The sequence below is a fragment of the Mytilus galloprovincialis genome, chromosome 3 (assembly GCF_965363235.1).
Source record: "Mytilus galloprovincialis chromosome 3, xbMytGall1.hap1.1, whole genome shotgun sequence".
Taxonomy (NCBI): domain Eukaryota; kingdom Metazoa; phylum Mollusca; class Bivalvia; order Mytilida; family Mytilidae; genus Mytilus; species Mytilus galloprovincialis.
In genome coordinates, this window is record NC_134840.1 from 13,197,302 (window position 1) to 13,216,387 (window position 19,086).

Sequence of the window (19,086 nt, forward strand, 5' to 3'; positions counted from 1 at the left end):
ACTACTAACTTTACTGCTTGATCTTTTTCTTTTTTTATCTTTAAATCTTGGTGGCATTTGTCAAACAGACCTTTGTGGTTATTGTTGATCTTTAGACGCTTTTCTCTCAACATAAACTCTTACATTGTTCATGTTTGTGATAGTCGCTTTATTTATTGTCAAAATACGACATAACTATATTGTTGATGCATTTAGTTCAGGCACTGAAGCTATGAACTATGAATTGATACATCTCCATATTATATTATACATGTATCAGCATTCTTCAGCGTGGTTATGACATGAAAAGAAAATCCATTCTTTCCTTTGTTAATTTTAACTAATTGTACATTGAACCCATCCATCTTACGTAAATGTTATGTAATAAAATGACTTGTTTCATTATTTAGCATACTATGCAAGAAGTTGAACAAAATGATTATAAAACATCAAATAAAAATCAATGAATCATTATGGAACGCCACAGATGTCTTATGTGGAACTCTGATAATACTTTATGTTGTTTAATTATTACTTCAAATATAATTTTGTTTTTTTCACATTATTGTACCCTTCATAAAAATAGTTGATACAAACAAAAGAGAGAAAAAATAGAAGATGTGGTATGATTGCTCATGAGACAACTCTCCACAAAAGCCCAAGATGACATAGAAATCAACAACTATAGGTCACTAAACGGCCTTTAACAATGAGCAAAGCTAATACAGTATAGTCAACTGTTAAAGGCCCCGAAGTAACAAAAAAACCAATTCAAAGTGAAACTAGAAAACTAACAGCCTCATTCATGTAGGAAACAAGAATGTGTCCATAGAACACGGATGTCCTATCCTCACTATCATTTTCTATGTTCAGTGGACTGTAAAAATGGGATTAAAACATTAATTTGCCAATAAAATTAGAAAGAGCATGTTGTACGGATTGATAGTTGAGTCTTAGATGCATGATTTTTTTTATTAGTTGTTAGTGTCTCCGAACTAGTTGTCAGATAACTGCAAGTACTCTCAGATCTGTTCATTGTGTCTTTTTGTGTCAGGATGTATAAGTACCCGGCCACGTCCACTTGTCCATCTGATGAGTTAAGCCTTTTTCAACTAATTTTTATAGTTCGTTCGTATGTTGTACTGTTATACCACTGTCCCAGGTTAGGGGAGGGTTGGGATCCCGCTAACATGTTTAACCCCGCCACATTACTTAAGTATGTGCCTGTCGCAAGTCAGGAGCCTGTAATACAGTGGTTGTAGTTTGTTTATGTGTTACACATTTGTTTTTCGTTCATTTTTTTACATAAATAAGGCCGTTTGTTGTCTCGTTTGAATTGTTTTACATTGTCTTATCGGGGCCTTTTATTGCTGACTATGCGGTATGGGCTTTGCTCATTGTTGAAGGCCGTACGGTGACCTATAGTTGTTAATGTCTGTGTCATTTTGGTCTTTTGTGGATATTTCTCTCATTGGCAATCATACCACATCTTCTTTTTTATATATAATAGGGAACATCTGTACTGAGTTTCAAGTTAATTGAACTTCAACTCCAAAAAAATACTTTAGACTAAAAACTTTTACCTGAAGTGGGACAGAGAAATGGAGGAACAAACGCAAAGACTAGAAAACATAATGGCCATCAATGGAGCATAAAAATAAACAAAAATAAATATGTACCATATCAACAAACCACAACAACTAATTTACAGGCTCATTTAGCTTATTTTTCATTTTCTGTCAAAATCTAACGAGGTCAAGGTGAATTTTGAATATTGTCTGAAGAAGTATGCGTTTTGTCAAAGAAACCCCTAAAAAGTAAACAAGATGGATAAAATCAATTTGTTATAATTTCTTTAGCCAAATTCTTTTGCAAACGATGAATCTTTTATCGCAAACATTTTTTTTAATTTTTTTTTGCAACGGAAACCCTGCTTCCAAGCATAATATATCTGTTCAATATTTCTTAGTTTTAAGAACAAATTAAGTTTTTTTTTGTTTTAATCTGACATGTAAACAGATCATAATACTTCCATCTTAAGATAGGTAAATTATAAAGATATAGTTACCAGACAAACTATTGTAACACCTTCCTGAGCCCCTTCTCTGATAAGCTCCGTCTGCTGATGCTGTTATTCCAGTTACATTAATAGGGTCACACACAGGATTAGTGTTATCTGTTGAAGCTATTCCACTACTGGCTGTTTCAGTTTCTGACCCACTAGCCATGGCATGAATTGCATCAGTGTCATCATTATCTGCTTGCAAAATACCTGAAATGAAAAATATGATTGGAGAGTTAAAAGATAAAAGCACTACATATGGACAGCAACCCTACAACAGGTCTGACAATGTCTGATTCCTCTGAAAATTTAAGGGAATATAGTTCTTGACCCCATGTCAAATTTATACTAATTGCTTTAGTTTCAGAGTTATAAGCCAAAAACTGCATTTCACCCCTTTGATTTATTTATAGCAATGGCAGCCATGTTTGTTTTACAAAACAGAAAATAAAACACAAACCTTGTACTAAATAACGATAATTAAGACTTAGTTTGGTGTTCATTGTTTCATAGTAGGTTTTTTGAAAGTTAACAAACTCAAATAATAAACATATTACATGTGAGCAAAGCCGGATCTAGCGAGCCTCTTGTTTATCATATGAATAAAGTCCTATTTTTCTTTACAGACTGACATATAAAAACTTATGTTGCATTAATTATGATTTAAACTTCAATTCATGCTCATTCAAAATAGTGCTAATTTTCACACAACAAATCACATTCACATTAATATTCATGACATGTGTAGAGTGGTTCAATCCTTTGTAGATTAATATTCAATACTAGAAAATATCAGGCTTACACAACTGTGTCATTAAATAGTCATCATTGATTTACTCACAAGTTTTTGTTAGCAATCCCTCCTCAAACAAAGCATTGTCTACAGACTGTTGTGCTATATGTTCAAGTATAGGCCCAACCTCTTCACATCGTCTTCTTATCAGGCTTTCACTGACATTTGGCAAATTAAGTGACGTAAATAAATTAGTAAGCTGGATTGGTCCTATTCCACTGTGGTACATACCTGAAATATTAATTTTCATTTAAAAAATTGCAGTATTTGTATGTGTCAATACATTTATGTACATATAGGAATCTGATGTACAGTAGTTATAATGTGTTTATGTAATTTATACATGTTTCTGGTTACTCGTTTTTATATAGATTAGACCGTTGGTTTTCCGGTTTGAATGGTTTCACACTAGTACTTTTGGGGCCCTTTATAGAGCTTTTTTGTTCAGTGTAAACCAAGGCTCCGTGTTGAAGGCCGTACATTGACCTATAATGGTTTACTTTTATAAAATGGATAGATTGGATAGAGAGTTGTCTCATTGGCACTAACAACAGCACATCTTCCTATATCTAATATATATATATTTTAAATCTAAAAATTTAAACAACAGTAAGATGACATACTGCAGCTGCGCTATATGAGCAGTCAAATTGCATCGACTGTATATTCATCTGTGATAAACAGTCAGTGGTCGTACATGTACACATGTATATCCCCTTGTTTATGACGTAGACAATGGGTTTCTGTACAGTTTAATTAATGAAGTCAATAAAATATACAGGTTGGCAAAAAAATTTACGCCTTTCGCTTAAAAGTAAGAAATGATAGTTTCTACTCTAATTACGCAAATTAGATCAGAAGTAAGAGTTGCAGTATATAAAGAAACAGCATACCTTGTTTCGAAATATAAATTTTATTTGTACTTGGCTGGAAAAAACTTTTTATCGCCACAGTCTCGCTTTCTATTTGCTTTTACATGTTCTAAGTCTTGTACAAATAACATTGATATTTCGAGACATCAAAAGATAATAACCAAAAGTTAACTAAGTTAGGGGCAGCAGTCCAACAAGTTGCCCGATTGGTATGAAAATGAAAGGGCAGATAGATCTTGACCTAATGAACAATTTTATTAGAAAAATAAGCCCAAAACGGCATTTTACCCTATGTACTATTTTTAGACATAGCTGCCATCTTGGTTCATGGGGAGTGGGGGTGGTCATCGGACACATTTTTTAAACAAGATACCTTAATGATATACGCGATGATTGTGGACAAGTTTGGTTAAATTTGTCTTATAGTTTCAGAGGAGAAGATTTTTGTAAAAACCACGATGGACGCAAAGTGATGAGAAAATCTCACTTGGCCCTTTTTACTAATTATGTTTACTTAAGATCTTACCTTGAGCTGATAGACAATTTAATTTTTATGTGGTGTTTTTTTTTATTACAAATAAGCAATCGATCATGATCAGTATATCTGGACCGGTGCATTACGTTTGCGAACATTACCATTACATTTGCGCGCAAAAATCATTACGTAGTGCGCCCATCTGGACAACTGATCTGTCAAATTAATTGCTATTTTTTTTAAAAGAAACCAAAGTATATAATGATTTCAATACACAAATATTAAGATAAATATAAAAAGTCTGGTTAAACAGTTATATATATATATATATATATATATATATATAACAAGGAGACTATATCAGACCCTAAAAAAGAATAGGTTTGTTTGCCCTAACGCTACCTACATGTACCTTGAAAATACTACCTACTTAAAAATCTTTTATTGTCCTAATGTGAAAATGTTTATTTTTATTCAGATAGACATGAAGACTTATACACATTGATACTTAAATTTCTCTTTGCCAAAAGAAAAAAAAAGAAATAGCCTACCTATCCCACTGTCTCGATGCATACAATGTATGTTGGGTAGGGTTTTGGCAAACCAAAATATTTCTAAGTGTGGCCTCATTCTGACACCAAATTTTCACTGATTTTGGGTAACCACATTTCGGCACATGATGATAAAGGTTTTGTTATAAGAGTATTTGGTGCATAGTACAGAATAAATTTAGAATGTACATGTACAGTACAGAATATAAAAGAGAAGATGTGATATGATTGCCAATGAGAAAACTGTCCACAAGACACCTTAATGACACGCAAATTAACAACTAAAGGTCACTGTACAGCCTTCAACAGTAAGCCAAAGCCCATTCCGCATAGTTAGCTTCAAAAGGCCCTGAAAGCTTTATCATAATTATGTCAAAAAATTTAATCACAATCCCAATTCAGACAGTATCAAGCTGGAATATTGTGTCCAATATTGCCCCAATTGTTCAGGGTTTGATTAGCGCTCAATGAAGCATTTTATTCTACTGTGTAAAGTACCTTTTCACTGGATGATGTAAGATTTTGGTTCTGTAAATTTGATTTTGTACTTCTTACATTCTTGCCTGACAGAAAAAAAAACCAAAAAGCAATAAACTAAAGTAACGATAATAGTCCGTCGGAAGGGGACGATAAATGGCTGACCCGTGTTAAGATAGAGCCATATCTCTTGCACTTTAAAGACACCCTTGTAGATTTCGAAAAAGAGTAGGCTAATGCTACTACAAGGCAGCATTTGCACCCGCAAAGTGGAAAGGGATTAATATAAGTTGCAAAACTTGATTCCCAATCCACTATAAATAAATATGTAACTAAAGGCCTCATCTTACATGTCTTTGAAAATTCTACATGTACTAGGTAAACATGCTACATGTGAATATGAAGTATAAATATACAGGGTGACTGTGTAGATTATATTTTTGCACTTACCAGTTGCAAGTTTGGTGTTGACATCAAATATCCTTGGCCCATGGGATGAATTGTGGGTTTTGCCCATGGCAACACGTACAAAGTCATTACAGTTATAACAACGAACAATCAGGTGACCACATAAACCAGCAGGCAAAATTCCAATTCCATCTTTTAACTTCAATGTAATGTCACATCTAGAACATCTCATATTATCAAAAAAGGTTTGAATGTTAATCACATGTCTGGTATAACCTATTGGCTTTAATTTCCAGAAAAAAAATCCATATTTTTCGAATTGGTGCTTAGCGGGCTGATATGAAAAGTTTATCACATGCTTTGATTGTTATCACATGCCTTTCCGTAACGTTATCACATGGCATTCCGGGAATACTCGGCAAATTCCGGAAAATACACCTCAATGCTACGTTTTCAGTGAAACACATTACGAAATAGTGTACAAAACAATTATTTAGATACTGAAAAGTATATTGTGTAAAATAATAAAAAAAATAAAAATAAAAATAAAAAACAAACAAAATTAATTATTAAAAAAATGCATTCTTTATAAGCTTCAAACATAATTTAGAAAGTTACTTTGAAAAGGTTGACTTTTTCAAACAGTGTTCATTATGTATATTGTGGGGTTTTTTTTTGGTTTGTCGAGTCGTCCATATTAAAAATGTTTTCTCCTCTGTTGAGGCATATGGTAGAAATATTTGATATCGAATGTACTAAATTTGGGTCCGACGTCCGTGGAACTTTTCAATCTTTTCTATTTGGGAACCACGTAAAAGGATCAATATATGTGGGTTTTTTTCTCCATTGTTGAAGCATATGATAAAAAGATCATAACATGTCATTTTTCATATCGCATGTATTATCAGCCCTCGGTCAACATCAGCCCTTGAGCCATGCGGCTCTTGGGCTACAGTACTATTGAACCTAGGGCTGATATTACATGCGATATGAAAAATGCCATGTAATAATCTGATAATATCATGCAACATAATCAACTTTACAAATTGGGAGAAAATCAAGGTGTTCCAACCATTAGATAGTATTTAAAAAAAATAATGAAATATGGCATGATTACAAGTTTGATCCCTGACGACACTGAAAATCGAAAATTCACGCATTTACCTATCATATGATGATACGATGAGGTGATAAACTTAACAAGAAATAATTTACCTGATTCGTTATCATATTCACATTATGTTGACACGTCTTAGTTCGTTTATGCTAGCTCATTTTAAACAAGCTAAACAATTACAGCATCATCCGTTTTTTTTTTACCGATTACCTCTAGTCAGAAGAGCGCACTGTTTACAGGGGAGGTAATATTATGTCACCAGTTCGCCCACTGCTTACCGAACGCCTTCACTGTATTTTAAATGAGCGATTGAGTCACACTTGAGTAATCTTTTGACACACGAAGACTAAGGTTAACAGGTAAATATAAAAACATACACTATACAATTACCTGGTATCACAGCGTGTATACAGTCTCTGGTCAAACATTCACACATGTAGACAAGTTTACTATAAACATTTCAATTAATAGCTAGTACGTTAATATTGAAACTAGACCTGATAATTGTTATGGCAGAAAAAAACTTCAAGTGTGATGTATGTGTAAAAATTTTTGTCCGAAGCGGTGACTTAAAGAGGCACACGAGAACCCATACTGGCGACAGGCCTTACAACTGTGATGTTTGTGATAAAGATTTCAGTGAGGCTAGTTCCTTAAAAAGACACAAGCAGTTACATACCGAACAAATGCCTTACAAATGTGATATTTGTAACAAGAATTTTAAATGCAATGACAACTTGAAAAGTCACCTGAAGTCGCATTCCAGTGAAATTTATAAATGTCACGAGTGTAATAAGTCATTTAAGAGGAGTAGTTACTTAAAGAAACATGCTGCTGTACATGGGGATGAAAAACGCCATAACTGTGAAGTCTGTGGTAAAGCCTTCCATCTGGAGAATTCATTAAAGAGTCACATGAAAACCTATACTGATGTCAAACGAAATATTAGTTGTGATATATGCGGTAAATTGTTTTTATGGAAAAGTGACTTACAGTTACACAAAAGAATACATTCTGGCGTCAAACCATATAATTGTGATGTGTGTGGTAAACACTTTAGGACGAATGGAAACTTAACAGAGCACAAGCAAATTCACAACAACGAAAAAGCTTTTAAATGTGATGTATGTGGTAAGACGTTCAAACATGCCTACTCTGTGAAGAAACATGCTAGAATCCACACTGGTCAAAAACCATATAAGTGTCAAGTGTGTAATAAGGAATTCAGCTGGATTTCAAACTTAATAGTTCATCGCAGAATACACACGGACGAAAAACCTTATAAATGTGACGTGTGCGGTAAAGATTATCGTCAAGACAGTACATTAAAGACACATATGAGAACCCATACTGGTGAAAAGCCTTATAAATGTGAAATATGTGGGAAAGGGTTTAGTCAAACATCTTGCCTCAAGCTACACAAGATACATCATACTGGTGATCAAGCTTTTACCTGTAATGTATGTGGTAAAGGGTTTACCCAGAAGAACTACTTTCAGGCACACGTGCAAATGCATTATGGGCAATATCTGCACAGATGCAATGTGTGCGGTAAAGGATGGTGTACGGATAATGACTTACAAAAACACATGAGGGTACACACTGGTGATAAACCTTATAAATGTGACGTATGTGATAAAAGGTTTTGTTCGAGTAGTTCACTGTATGGACATATGAAAACACATACTGGTGACAAACCACACAAATGTGATTTGTGTAACAAAGATTATGCTAACAAGGCTTCCTTACAAGTACACATAAGATCACATACTGGGGAAGCTTCTTTTGAATGTGATGTATGCGATAAAAGGTTTACTCAAAGAGCACATGTGAAAAGACACAGAAGAACACATACTGGTGAAAAACCTTATCAGTGTGAATTTTGCACCAAAGAGTTTAATGAGGCATATCGCTTGAAGAAACACATGAAAACACATCTCGATGTTTGAACCTTATTTACTTGCAGTATGTGATTATTAAAGTAACAGCTAGAAACACATGAAATAACTCGCCATAAATGACATGTCAGCAGTCCAGTGTCACTTGTATGTCGAGGAGGAATAGGTCACTCTAGTAAAAAATACCTACAAACATTATATGTGAAAATCGCCATATGACTAGAATTTCAAGATTGGAAAAAACGACAATTTCTGGCTTACGAGAAGCCAAATAATTTCTCAATCAAAATATTGTATTTTTTAAAAGTTCTCTTGTTTCTTTTATACAATTTATTGTTTATTCATTTGCTTGATATATGTTACGGGACGGTCTCTTGGTTTTTTCTGTGACGAGTGCTTGTGGGATAACTAATCACAAGATCGTAATACAAATCATGAAATATGAAAAGATATAAAATCAACAATAATAACTTTTAGCGAACAATTTTATGGGAAATATCACACCTTTGCCCCCTGGCTGATACGCGGGTGGGTATCAGCATGCATGACATAATCAACTTTCATTATTTTAAAAATGCACAATGAAAAAATTTAAATGAACTAAATTATTATATCTTAATTACAAGAGCGCAATATTCTAAACCATAGTCGACTAATATTTATTTTTGAAGTTTGTCTAATTAGCAAAATAAGATCTGCAATTCAGGAAATCAATCAGGAAGCATGGCCAAATTAGGATGCACTGTTTTTCAATTGATTGTAATTAAGGGAAAACAAATATTAAATGGTATTTGTTTAACAGCTGAGCGATTCCTGCTATTTGAAGTCTATTGTTTTCTGAGTGATTATCGCCTTTATCAAATGAATTATCTTTATGAAAATAAAGAAAGCATTGAAAAAATACACCTTCAATTTTGCAAAAACATTTTGAAATTAAGAAGCAGTACACCAAATTATATGGTGTATGGGGAACTCGGAAGATTCCCTTTGGAAACCATTGTTAAACGTAGAATGGTGTTGTTTTGGAATAACTTATTATCGGAAAATAACAAGTTATCTTCCATTATGTATAAATTGATGCTCAAATTACATTTTCAAAACCCCACAAAATTTAAATGGATTACGTACGTTAAATCCATATTTGACGAAAATGGAATTAGTTTTATTTGGCAAAATCAACTTCCATTGGATAAACTAGGTTTAAAGAACATTATTTCACAAAAACTGAATGACCAATTCATCCAACATTGGTTTTCACAAATGAATAACTCTTCAAGAAGTGCATTTTATTCATTTTATAAAGAGGAATTTCGTTTGGAAACCTATTTGATAAAGTTGAAGCTGTGTGACATGATTTATATGGCAAAACTCAGATGTTCAAATTTAAAAATTCCTGTAGAAACGGGAAGATATGGTCCGGAATTCAAAAAAATGCACAAATTTGTCATCTCTGTGGAAATGGAATAGGAGATGAATTTCGTTATCTTTTTAAATGTCAAAAACAAGAAATAAAACTGCTTAGAAATAAATATATACCACAATATTATACTGCAAATTCAACGGAGTACAAATTGAAACAGCTTTTAACATTTTGTCATGTAGAACTTTACAAAAACTTATATATATAATTAGCAATATTTTTAAAAAATCTTACACGATACTTGTGATTTATGTTAGTCTGTTTTGAGTTGAATGTTATGGTAGTTTGTAAATTGACATTTTGCTATATTTTACCATGTAGGTAGCATTATTATGTTTAGTGTGAATGTATTGAGTATAACATGTGTATACGTGTATATATGATGTCCTCTTGTACACCTATGTGTCTGAGGTTTATTAATAAAGTATTGTCTATTGTCTATTGTCTATCAAAATGTGAAATTATATGATTTTGTAAATCTATATGTTGTTGTGGCATTTCTTTTGACAGTTGTCAAATGTATAATATGTATCTTTTATATGTTGTATTTTTTTATTATTAAATTTAATTCTATAAGCTTAATCGCTTATATTTATTGTGGTTATAACATATGTAATTTTGTCCAGCAACATAGTCTAAGACAAAATATTTAATCTGTGTCACCGAATTCACAAGAGTCACTAGGTCAGAATAATGTTAAGTGAATACAGTTAACTATAGCATTGTCTTTCAAACCACACGCGTCAATTAAACAATGACCAAAGTAAATCTTGACATTGATTAAAGACAGTTTGATTTCTTTTTCAGTGTCTTATGGGGTTAATTGTGCCGTTTGTGTCAGTTTCGTTAGTCCCACATCTTCGTGTATTTGTTTTTTGAAATCTATCTTGCCTATAGGAACGTGTTGTTGGTATTATTGTCTGTTCTACTGTATAATAAGTGTTTAAATTTCACATGTATCTTTTCTGTATATACATTTAAGAAAGAAAATGTGGTATGATTGCCAATGAGACAACTCTCCACAAGAGACTAAATGACACAGAAATCAACAACTATGTAGGTCACCGTACGGCCTTCAACAATGAACAAATCCCATTCCGCATAATCAGCTACGAAAGACCCCGAAATGACAATGTAAAACAATTCATACAAGAAAACTATATATACTGGTACAATAAAAAATTAGAACCTTTAGCTCTCATTGGTGTTATTTCGTTATCATAGAAAACCACCTACTACAGCAACACGATTATGGAAATTTTCAAAATCGGGAATGATCGTTTCATATCAGATCGGGCTATTCGTAGTGCCATCTTTAACCATCGAAGAACCATCGGCCACTTTTTCTAGCCTTCGGGGACAACTTCGGGAAGGGTTCTAAACTTTTTAACATGTTAAAAAAATCCCCAAAGGTGCGTCCGGTGTTGAGGGTTCATATTGAGTTCGTATCACCATCCTCACCATCGTAATGTCACCGGGAATGCATCTTTGAACATCGTATTGCATTCGTGTTTCCATCGTTTCCATCGGGCAGTTTTGACATTAAAATGTCTACACGAATGAGTCACGAAGCTACCCGAAGGTCTTACGATGGCAACACGACTTCGTGAAGACCTCGTAATCCCGTCGTGTTGCCATCGAATAAAAGAACGAAGGCGACAAGATGGAACTACGACGGCAATAAATCCAGCTATATGTAAGTTAATTTTCGCGCTAAAATACATTTAAAGTGCCATGCGCGATATGCACTGGTCAGTCTAATACGACAGTGAAGAAAGACGTTCACAAAACATGGAGCTCATATCATATGATTCTATGAGAACAAGAAAGGCGACAGCGTTGTTTCTATTAATTCAAATGGAACAAGAAGAGCAGCTATTACAGGCTCAGGATTTACTTTTACAAGTAAAATATTATTTTTTGTCAATTTTTCATATCAAGTAACATAATGAAAATCATAATCGCGCCTCGTACACCCAACACTGCAGGTACACGTATATAGGGAAACCAACTTTTTCTTCATTATTCTGATTTTTTATGTTTCGTCTGAGTTGTTGTCACACGAATGTTTACTTTATAACCATTTATATGTCATATTTTGACACATTTGTTGCTTTCCCCACATCCTTCCTTTTGTCTATATTAAGGTAGCACAAAACAAAGATTTGTTTACTTCAAATCACTAACCTTTGAAATGCTGTAACTTTCTTATGAATGCATAGAAAATAATAAAAGAGGTATATATAGATAGATAAAAGATTAATCTTTTAAATTCAATTCAATTCAATGTTTTATTAAAGTCTCATCTCTCAACAAGTACAATAAATCTTTACACATTGTAAAATAACACTAGATAGAATGAGAGCCATTCTATACAGAACTATAAGAGACTATTAAAATGCATAGATATAATACACAATATGAAATAAAATACTATTTACAATATATAAAATTTCTACGTCTTTTTAAAATCAAATGACAGGTTTTGACACACACACGTATCATATTTACATCTGAGAATAAAAACACTAACTTTTGATTATCATCTAACGTATTAAAATTATCATTAAAAGTTTCAGCAACATAATATAAATGGGTTCTAAAATCGTCATAAAGAGGACATCTTAATAAAACATGCGCTTCATCTTCAATAAAAACGTCACATATATGGCACACTCTATTTTCTAAAACAATATTTTCATATCTCCCCGTTTCAATTCTTAGGGGAGCAACACCACATCTAAATTTGGCGAAAGCACTTCTGTGGCTGAATGGTAAAGCTATTTTGCAGTATTCCTCCGGTTCAAAATTTTCTTTAAACAGTCTGTATGTTCGTAGCTTATTGCCACCTCTGCCCGATATAGATTTATCAGAATGTAAAACAGCATGCCAATTATCGACATGTTTTTCGTGTAATTTTGACATAAATTTTTTTTATAACATAGTTAGTGTCCATATTTTCGGGACACGATAAATTACTTAGATTTAGTTCACAGAAGGTTTTCTTTACTAAAAAATTCCAGTTTTTAACATACTTATGTTTAATACTCATACTATCAGCCCACTTGTGAATTTTTGCATTTAACCGATTTGAGCTCATGTTATTTAATCTACACCACAAACGTATAATACTTGTCCACTGCTTATCAAAAATAGGTGTTTACCCAAGTCTCCAGTAACTGCAGCATTTGGTGCATATTTTCCTACTCCGAGAAAAAATCTACAAGCCCTATTATGTATGGAGTTTATACAAGAATATGTTTTTACACCCCATATACCTGCTCCATATTCTATTATAGGACAAACCAAACTTTCATATAATTTTACAAATACATCGAAACAAACACCACCTAAAAGTTTACACTTGGCTATTACCAACCCTAAAGCTCTATTTGCTGAAGATGCAACTGCTTTTGCAGTAACATTATAGTCTAAATGCTCATTTAAAACGAGACCAAGATAAGTATAATTACTAGAAAACTTAATAGTATGACCATTACAATTAAAAATTACATCAGATCTAGGTATAGATGGCGGTCTAAAATGTACAACGTTACTCTTGTTTGCATTAATTGTCATACAATTGTCTTCACACCATGTAGATAAAGCATAAAACAGAAGTTGTAGCTCTTTTTCATCGTTTGCTATAATTACAACGTCATCAGCATATAATAAAATACACAGTTTTTCATCACCTATTTCTATTCCGCAGTCAAAGGACTTAAGAAATGTAACTAAATCATTAATATACAATGGGCGACAAGGGACATCCTTGTTTCAAGCCACAGTTAACATCAAACCAGTCTGTGAAATGACCGTTTATTCTTACAGAACATAAAACATTTGTATAAATTGACTTAATAGCAGAACAAAAAGGGTGTGCAACACCCATTTTATTTAATTTATACCACAAAATATCCCTTTGTATAGTGTCGTAAGCCTTTTTAAAATCTATAAAGGCGCAAAAGGTTGATTTATGAAGTTTTTTTTCTTACATCAATCAAATTAGTAAGACTAGATAATTGGTCTATTGTACTACGTTGTTGCCGGAAACCATTTTGCTCGTCAGCCAGTACATTGTTATCATCTACCCATTGAGCTAATCTATCGCTCAGTATATTACAGTACAATTTGTAAGACACTGCTGCCAGGGCGATCCCTCTATAACAAAGGGGGTCTCTCGCGTCTGACATGTTAGATTTAGGAATAGGATTTATAATAATTCTATTCCATAAATCGGGAACATTACCATATCTAAAACAAATATCAAATAAATGGTATAGAAATAGAGCTGAACTCTGGTTAAGAAAAACCTCCCACGGTAGGTTATCGATGCCAGCAGATTTACCCTTTTTTGTCTTTTCAATAACTTGTACTGTTTTCTGAAACGAAATGGGTTCCGTCAACAAAAAATCATTAAAAGTACTCGCTTCATTTAAACTGGTACAAGAATCAGAAACCCTGATCGAACTGTTTTGCTGATTAAGCAATTCTGAATATTCAGTTTTCCATTTATCAAGAACATCTGTTAATTCAGAACTTACAATACCATCATCATCGATTACTTCCATAGGAATTACGTGTTTACGACTTTCTGCAATACCTATTTTACCAATCTTTTTCCAAAACATATGCTGATTTATGCTAGATTCAGAGAGTAATTGCTCCTGCATGTCATACCAATACTTCCTCTTACTTTTTTGAACCTCACTATCAAAATGTTTCCTCTTTTGTACATAAATAGCTTTTAGCTGTTTTTGTTGCATGTTATTACTTTTATTCCATGCTTTTTCAGCATTACACATCTCATACCACAATTTACTCAAAGATTCATTCCACCAGGGTTTCTTATTCCGATATTTTTTATTTGATTGCTTACCACCAACAAAAATAGTCTTACTTGGTATTTTATCAGACATCTCTGATTCAACCGTTTTACAAAAATCATCATAAATGCCATTTACACAATTTTGTTGATGTTCAACAGTCTTAAGGTTTTCTATTAATGAACATATATTTTGATAAATGTTATTGGTATTCATAAAATTTGCAGGAATTTTATTAAAATCAAATTTCTCAAACTTCGTAGAAAATGTCTTATCATTTTCATTTTTTGGTTGTACATTAGACATAAAAGCATTTAAATCTATACTCCATTTAATAAGTGAATGATCAGGTATTAGTTTTAAATCTACCCCGTTCACGTCGAAGCCTGCGGACGTGACCAGATCATTTGCTCGTATAACACAAAAATCTTCAAACAAGTTTAAATCATCATAAGGTACAATGCAATAATCAACCACTGAACAGCCTTTTGTCGATACACATGCATGTAAAGTCATTGTTTACAAAGTTTCTACCATTGAGTATACAACAATTAACACTAATAAGGAAATCAATAAATGCATTACAGTATGAATTACACTTAAAATCAATGACATCTCTTTGACATAAATTGTCAACACCCTCAATATAATCACTTTCATTACCACATCTACTGTTAAAATCTCCGCAAATGAAAAACGGCCCTTTATTTTGATGTTCATAAACTTGTGTAATTAAAGTGTCAAAGAAAGTATATTTATCGATTTGACGTGTTGAATTTTTTGGAGGTAAATAACAAATGCAAATATTAAATTTCAAATTCAGATGATTTTTCAATAAAGTTTATCCACAAAATACCTTTAAATGAATCGTCTAATATAGTAATATGAAATAAGTCATATAAATACATTTTTATAAAAAATACCTACACCACCAGATCCATTTTTTGCATTTCTATGTAATGCTTTTCTATTTTGACCTATCCATTTATAACCATTAATAAATAATACATCATCTCCTTTCAAATGAGTTTCACCAATACATATAATATCTAAATCGAGTTTATTTATACAAATAGAGCGAAGAATACAATTATCAGAGTTAGTGTTTTTATTCCAGTTATTTACATTCCAAAAACCTGCAGATAACTACCATCTACCTCTTCTCGACTGTTGATGCTGGTTTCTACTGCTGTGTTCGTTGTTCTGTTCCCGATAACTTGTTCTTGCGTTGTAGTTACTGTGTAAGTTGGAAGTGTTACTTCGTGTTGAATTGTTCGTTCCACGTCGTGACGTATTTTGTTGTGTATGAGAAGTCCCCCTACTCTCATGTTGGCTGCGGTTATCGGAAGATCTTCTGCTATTAACATAACGACTGGCAATAACTTCCGCGCCCTTCATATTGATATGTGGATCAACAGACTTTAACACATCTACGATTGTCTGAAAGTTTTTACGTTCAATACGTTGTTGAACAGTCTGGTCTCTGTGTATGAAAACATCACTGTACTGACGACTAGATTTCAGTTTGTATTTAGCTGACATAACATCGTTTACAACTGCTTTGGACTTGCACGAGACTATAACAACACCACTAGAATGCGTACTTCGGCTCTGTTTACGTTCACAGTTTATTGGGGTAATTTGCACTTTTAGCCCTTCTCTGAACAAGGCGGAAACTTTTGATTCGATATTTTCATTGGTACTCTCCGGAAGGTTCCTGATAACTAGATTATAATCAATATTGCTAGTAGATTGATTGGTTATTTGTTTTGAAAAATCCTCTAGTTTTTTCTCTACCACTTGCAAGTCTTCGTCAATATCTAGTCGCAAAGAATCTACAACGGCGTTGACCTCTGATCGGACTTTTTTAATTTCCGAACTGACACGCTTATCAATGATTTGATTAACCTTAACAGTTATTTTACGCTCTAGATTTCTTTCCAGGTCATTAATGCGTGTATTCATATCGCCAAACATATTGCGCATATCATGCGAGAGGGTACTGATCATTTGACTAAGAATGCGCAAATCAGGAGATATACTTGAGTCCATATGTACTTCAGCTTCCGTAATTACATTACTAACGGATTTGGGTTTATTACCCTCAGCACTACCGCTTACTGTTGCTTTAAGGTTTTTAGTGCGTTTTTGTTGTTTTGTAGTTTTTAATGAATCTGACTCACTTTCACTGTCACTGACTGTTGAAAGTTTTCTTTTTAACTTATTTGATTGGGATTGCGTATTGTCGAACAGATGTCCGAACAAAGTTTCGTCATCATTGTAAATTACGTTATGGGCTTCTGTGATGGCACCAATTACACTCACCGAATCATCTAAGGTATTACAATCAATGACATCATTGCTTTTACTTTTGTCCTGAGTAGATTTATTCCTGGTATTACCATTACCGTTATTCTTTTTACCCATTTCAGTGCAAAAGTTCAAAGTTCAAAGTTCACTGAATAACAAATAGCCTTTAAGTATTTTAGTGATTACTTTACTGTGGACGGTTGGTTAGTGAGTTGTTTTCAGTTATGTCAATGCAAATTTCAATAAACTTGTTATAGTATAAGTCTTATAATATTGTCATAAACAACAAAAATCAACACTCACTGCAAAGTAGAACTATATCGGAAGCAAACCATCTATTCTAAAATTGCACAAATTGTATAAATCCTTGTTAAAACTAAGTTTTTGTACGAGATTCAAAAACATCGACCATCTAAGTCAAGGGAGGTAATCTCTTAAATGAATGCAATATTTTTATTATGCAATCATTATGTAATCAATTATTATGGAATTAGTGGCAAAATCTGGGTAAGTTCACTTGAATGAATTTAGCTCTATCATCTCTTTAACTACATTGTATACAGAAAATTTTAACAAAATCTTAATCAACACATCATGGGCTTCAAAAGGGTGTCTCAGATTGTCTCTATTGTAGATTCAGATTCAGATTCAATATTTTATTATAGTCTCACCACATACAAACATAAAATGAGATTCACATACATAGATTTAAAACATTAAAACATTTGCATTGCATGTACCAATCCTAAAAAGATTTATGAGAAACTTTTAAGATATACTATATACATATAAACATATTTTTACACATTTATAATTAAAATTCAAAACTACCACTTTTATAAATTTTCAAGCATTACTAAGAAAGTTACAGCATTTTAAAACTTGGGAGTTGGAGTTATAAAATCTTTGTATTGTGCTACCTTAATATAATATACTCTCCTGAAAAGAGCTCTTTTTGAATAAAAGGGATCAACGAACCCATTATCTTAGTACCTTTAAGATAGATCAGTAAACATGAGCATAATTATGGGTGATTATTCAGACTAGTGCACACATTTTACAGTTCAGTTTTCTTTTGGTCTTGTACTTTCCTGCTAGACTCATACCCCTCCCTCTTCTCCTTCCTCTCCCTCTCCCTGATTTTGGTGGCATTATATGCAGAGACTCGGAGTCAAGTTTTACCCTTCAAGTCTTCCGTCTTATGATTAAACCAGAAATTTAATGTACAATATAATATATATTCAATATTGATCAAACAATTTAAAACGCGTGATGCCTTCGGCATATAATTTAAATGCACCGTAAGCTGTACACGACGTCTTTAAGACATCGTATGGCCATCGCGTCATCATCGTAATCCATCGTGTAGCCTTCGTAATCCATCGTATAGCCTTCGTGATCCATCGTGTAGGCTTCGGCTGAGATATGAAGCTTAAATACCCGTTTTCGGTTAACCTTCGTATGTCCATCTTTTGCTATCGTATATAATTTCGGCACCATCGTATATACTTCGTTATTCATCGTACTTGCTTCGGTCACTTTTTGGTATTTTAACGAGATCGGGACCAACTTCGTACGAACTTACAATTTTCGCATTCGGGTGTCCATCGTATATAAAAATCGGGACAGTGTGACGCGGGCATAAACATTTCAAAGAAAAAAGTAGACAGAATACTAAGGAAGCATGACCCCAAATACCTGGGAACTATATTGAAAGACCTCGAACAAAGCGTATTAATCGTGGTATGAAACCTTCTGTATACTATGAACATACGTATATTATAAAGAAAGTGTATTTACTATTAACTACCAATTCCAAGTTTCTTCTCCACGGCGACCACTGCTATAATTATATAGAGTCTATATATTAGAGAAGGATAAAATAATTGTCCTCTTTC

The 19,086-nt window shown here is 33.1% G+C and overlaps 1 protein-coding gene across 1 annotated transcript; it reads left to right on the forward strand.

Moving 5' to 3' along the window:
- The first annotated feature begins 7,938 nt into the window (after positions 1-7,938).
- LOC143066324 (uncharacterized) lies at positions 7,939-8,752 on the forward strand. Its single transcript, XM_076239294.1, has one exon. The coding sequence runs from the start codon at positions 8,072-8,074 to the stop codon at positions 8,681-8,683; it is 612 nt and encodes a 203-aa protein (XP_076095409.1). The 5' UTR covers positions 7,939-8,071; the 3' UTR covers positions 8,684-8,752.
- The last annotated feature ends 10,334 nt before the right edge of the window (positions 8,753-19,086 follow it).

Bases quoted from the DNA above. Each gene is read 5' to 3' on its own strand.
- LOC143066324 (XM_076239294.1), top strand. From the start codon at position 8,072: ATGAGAACCCATACTGGTGAAAAGCCTTATAAATGTGAAATATGTGGG.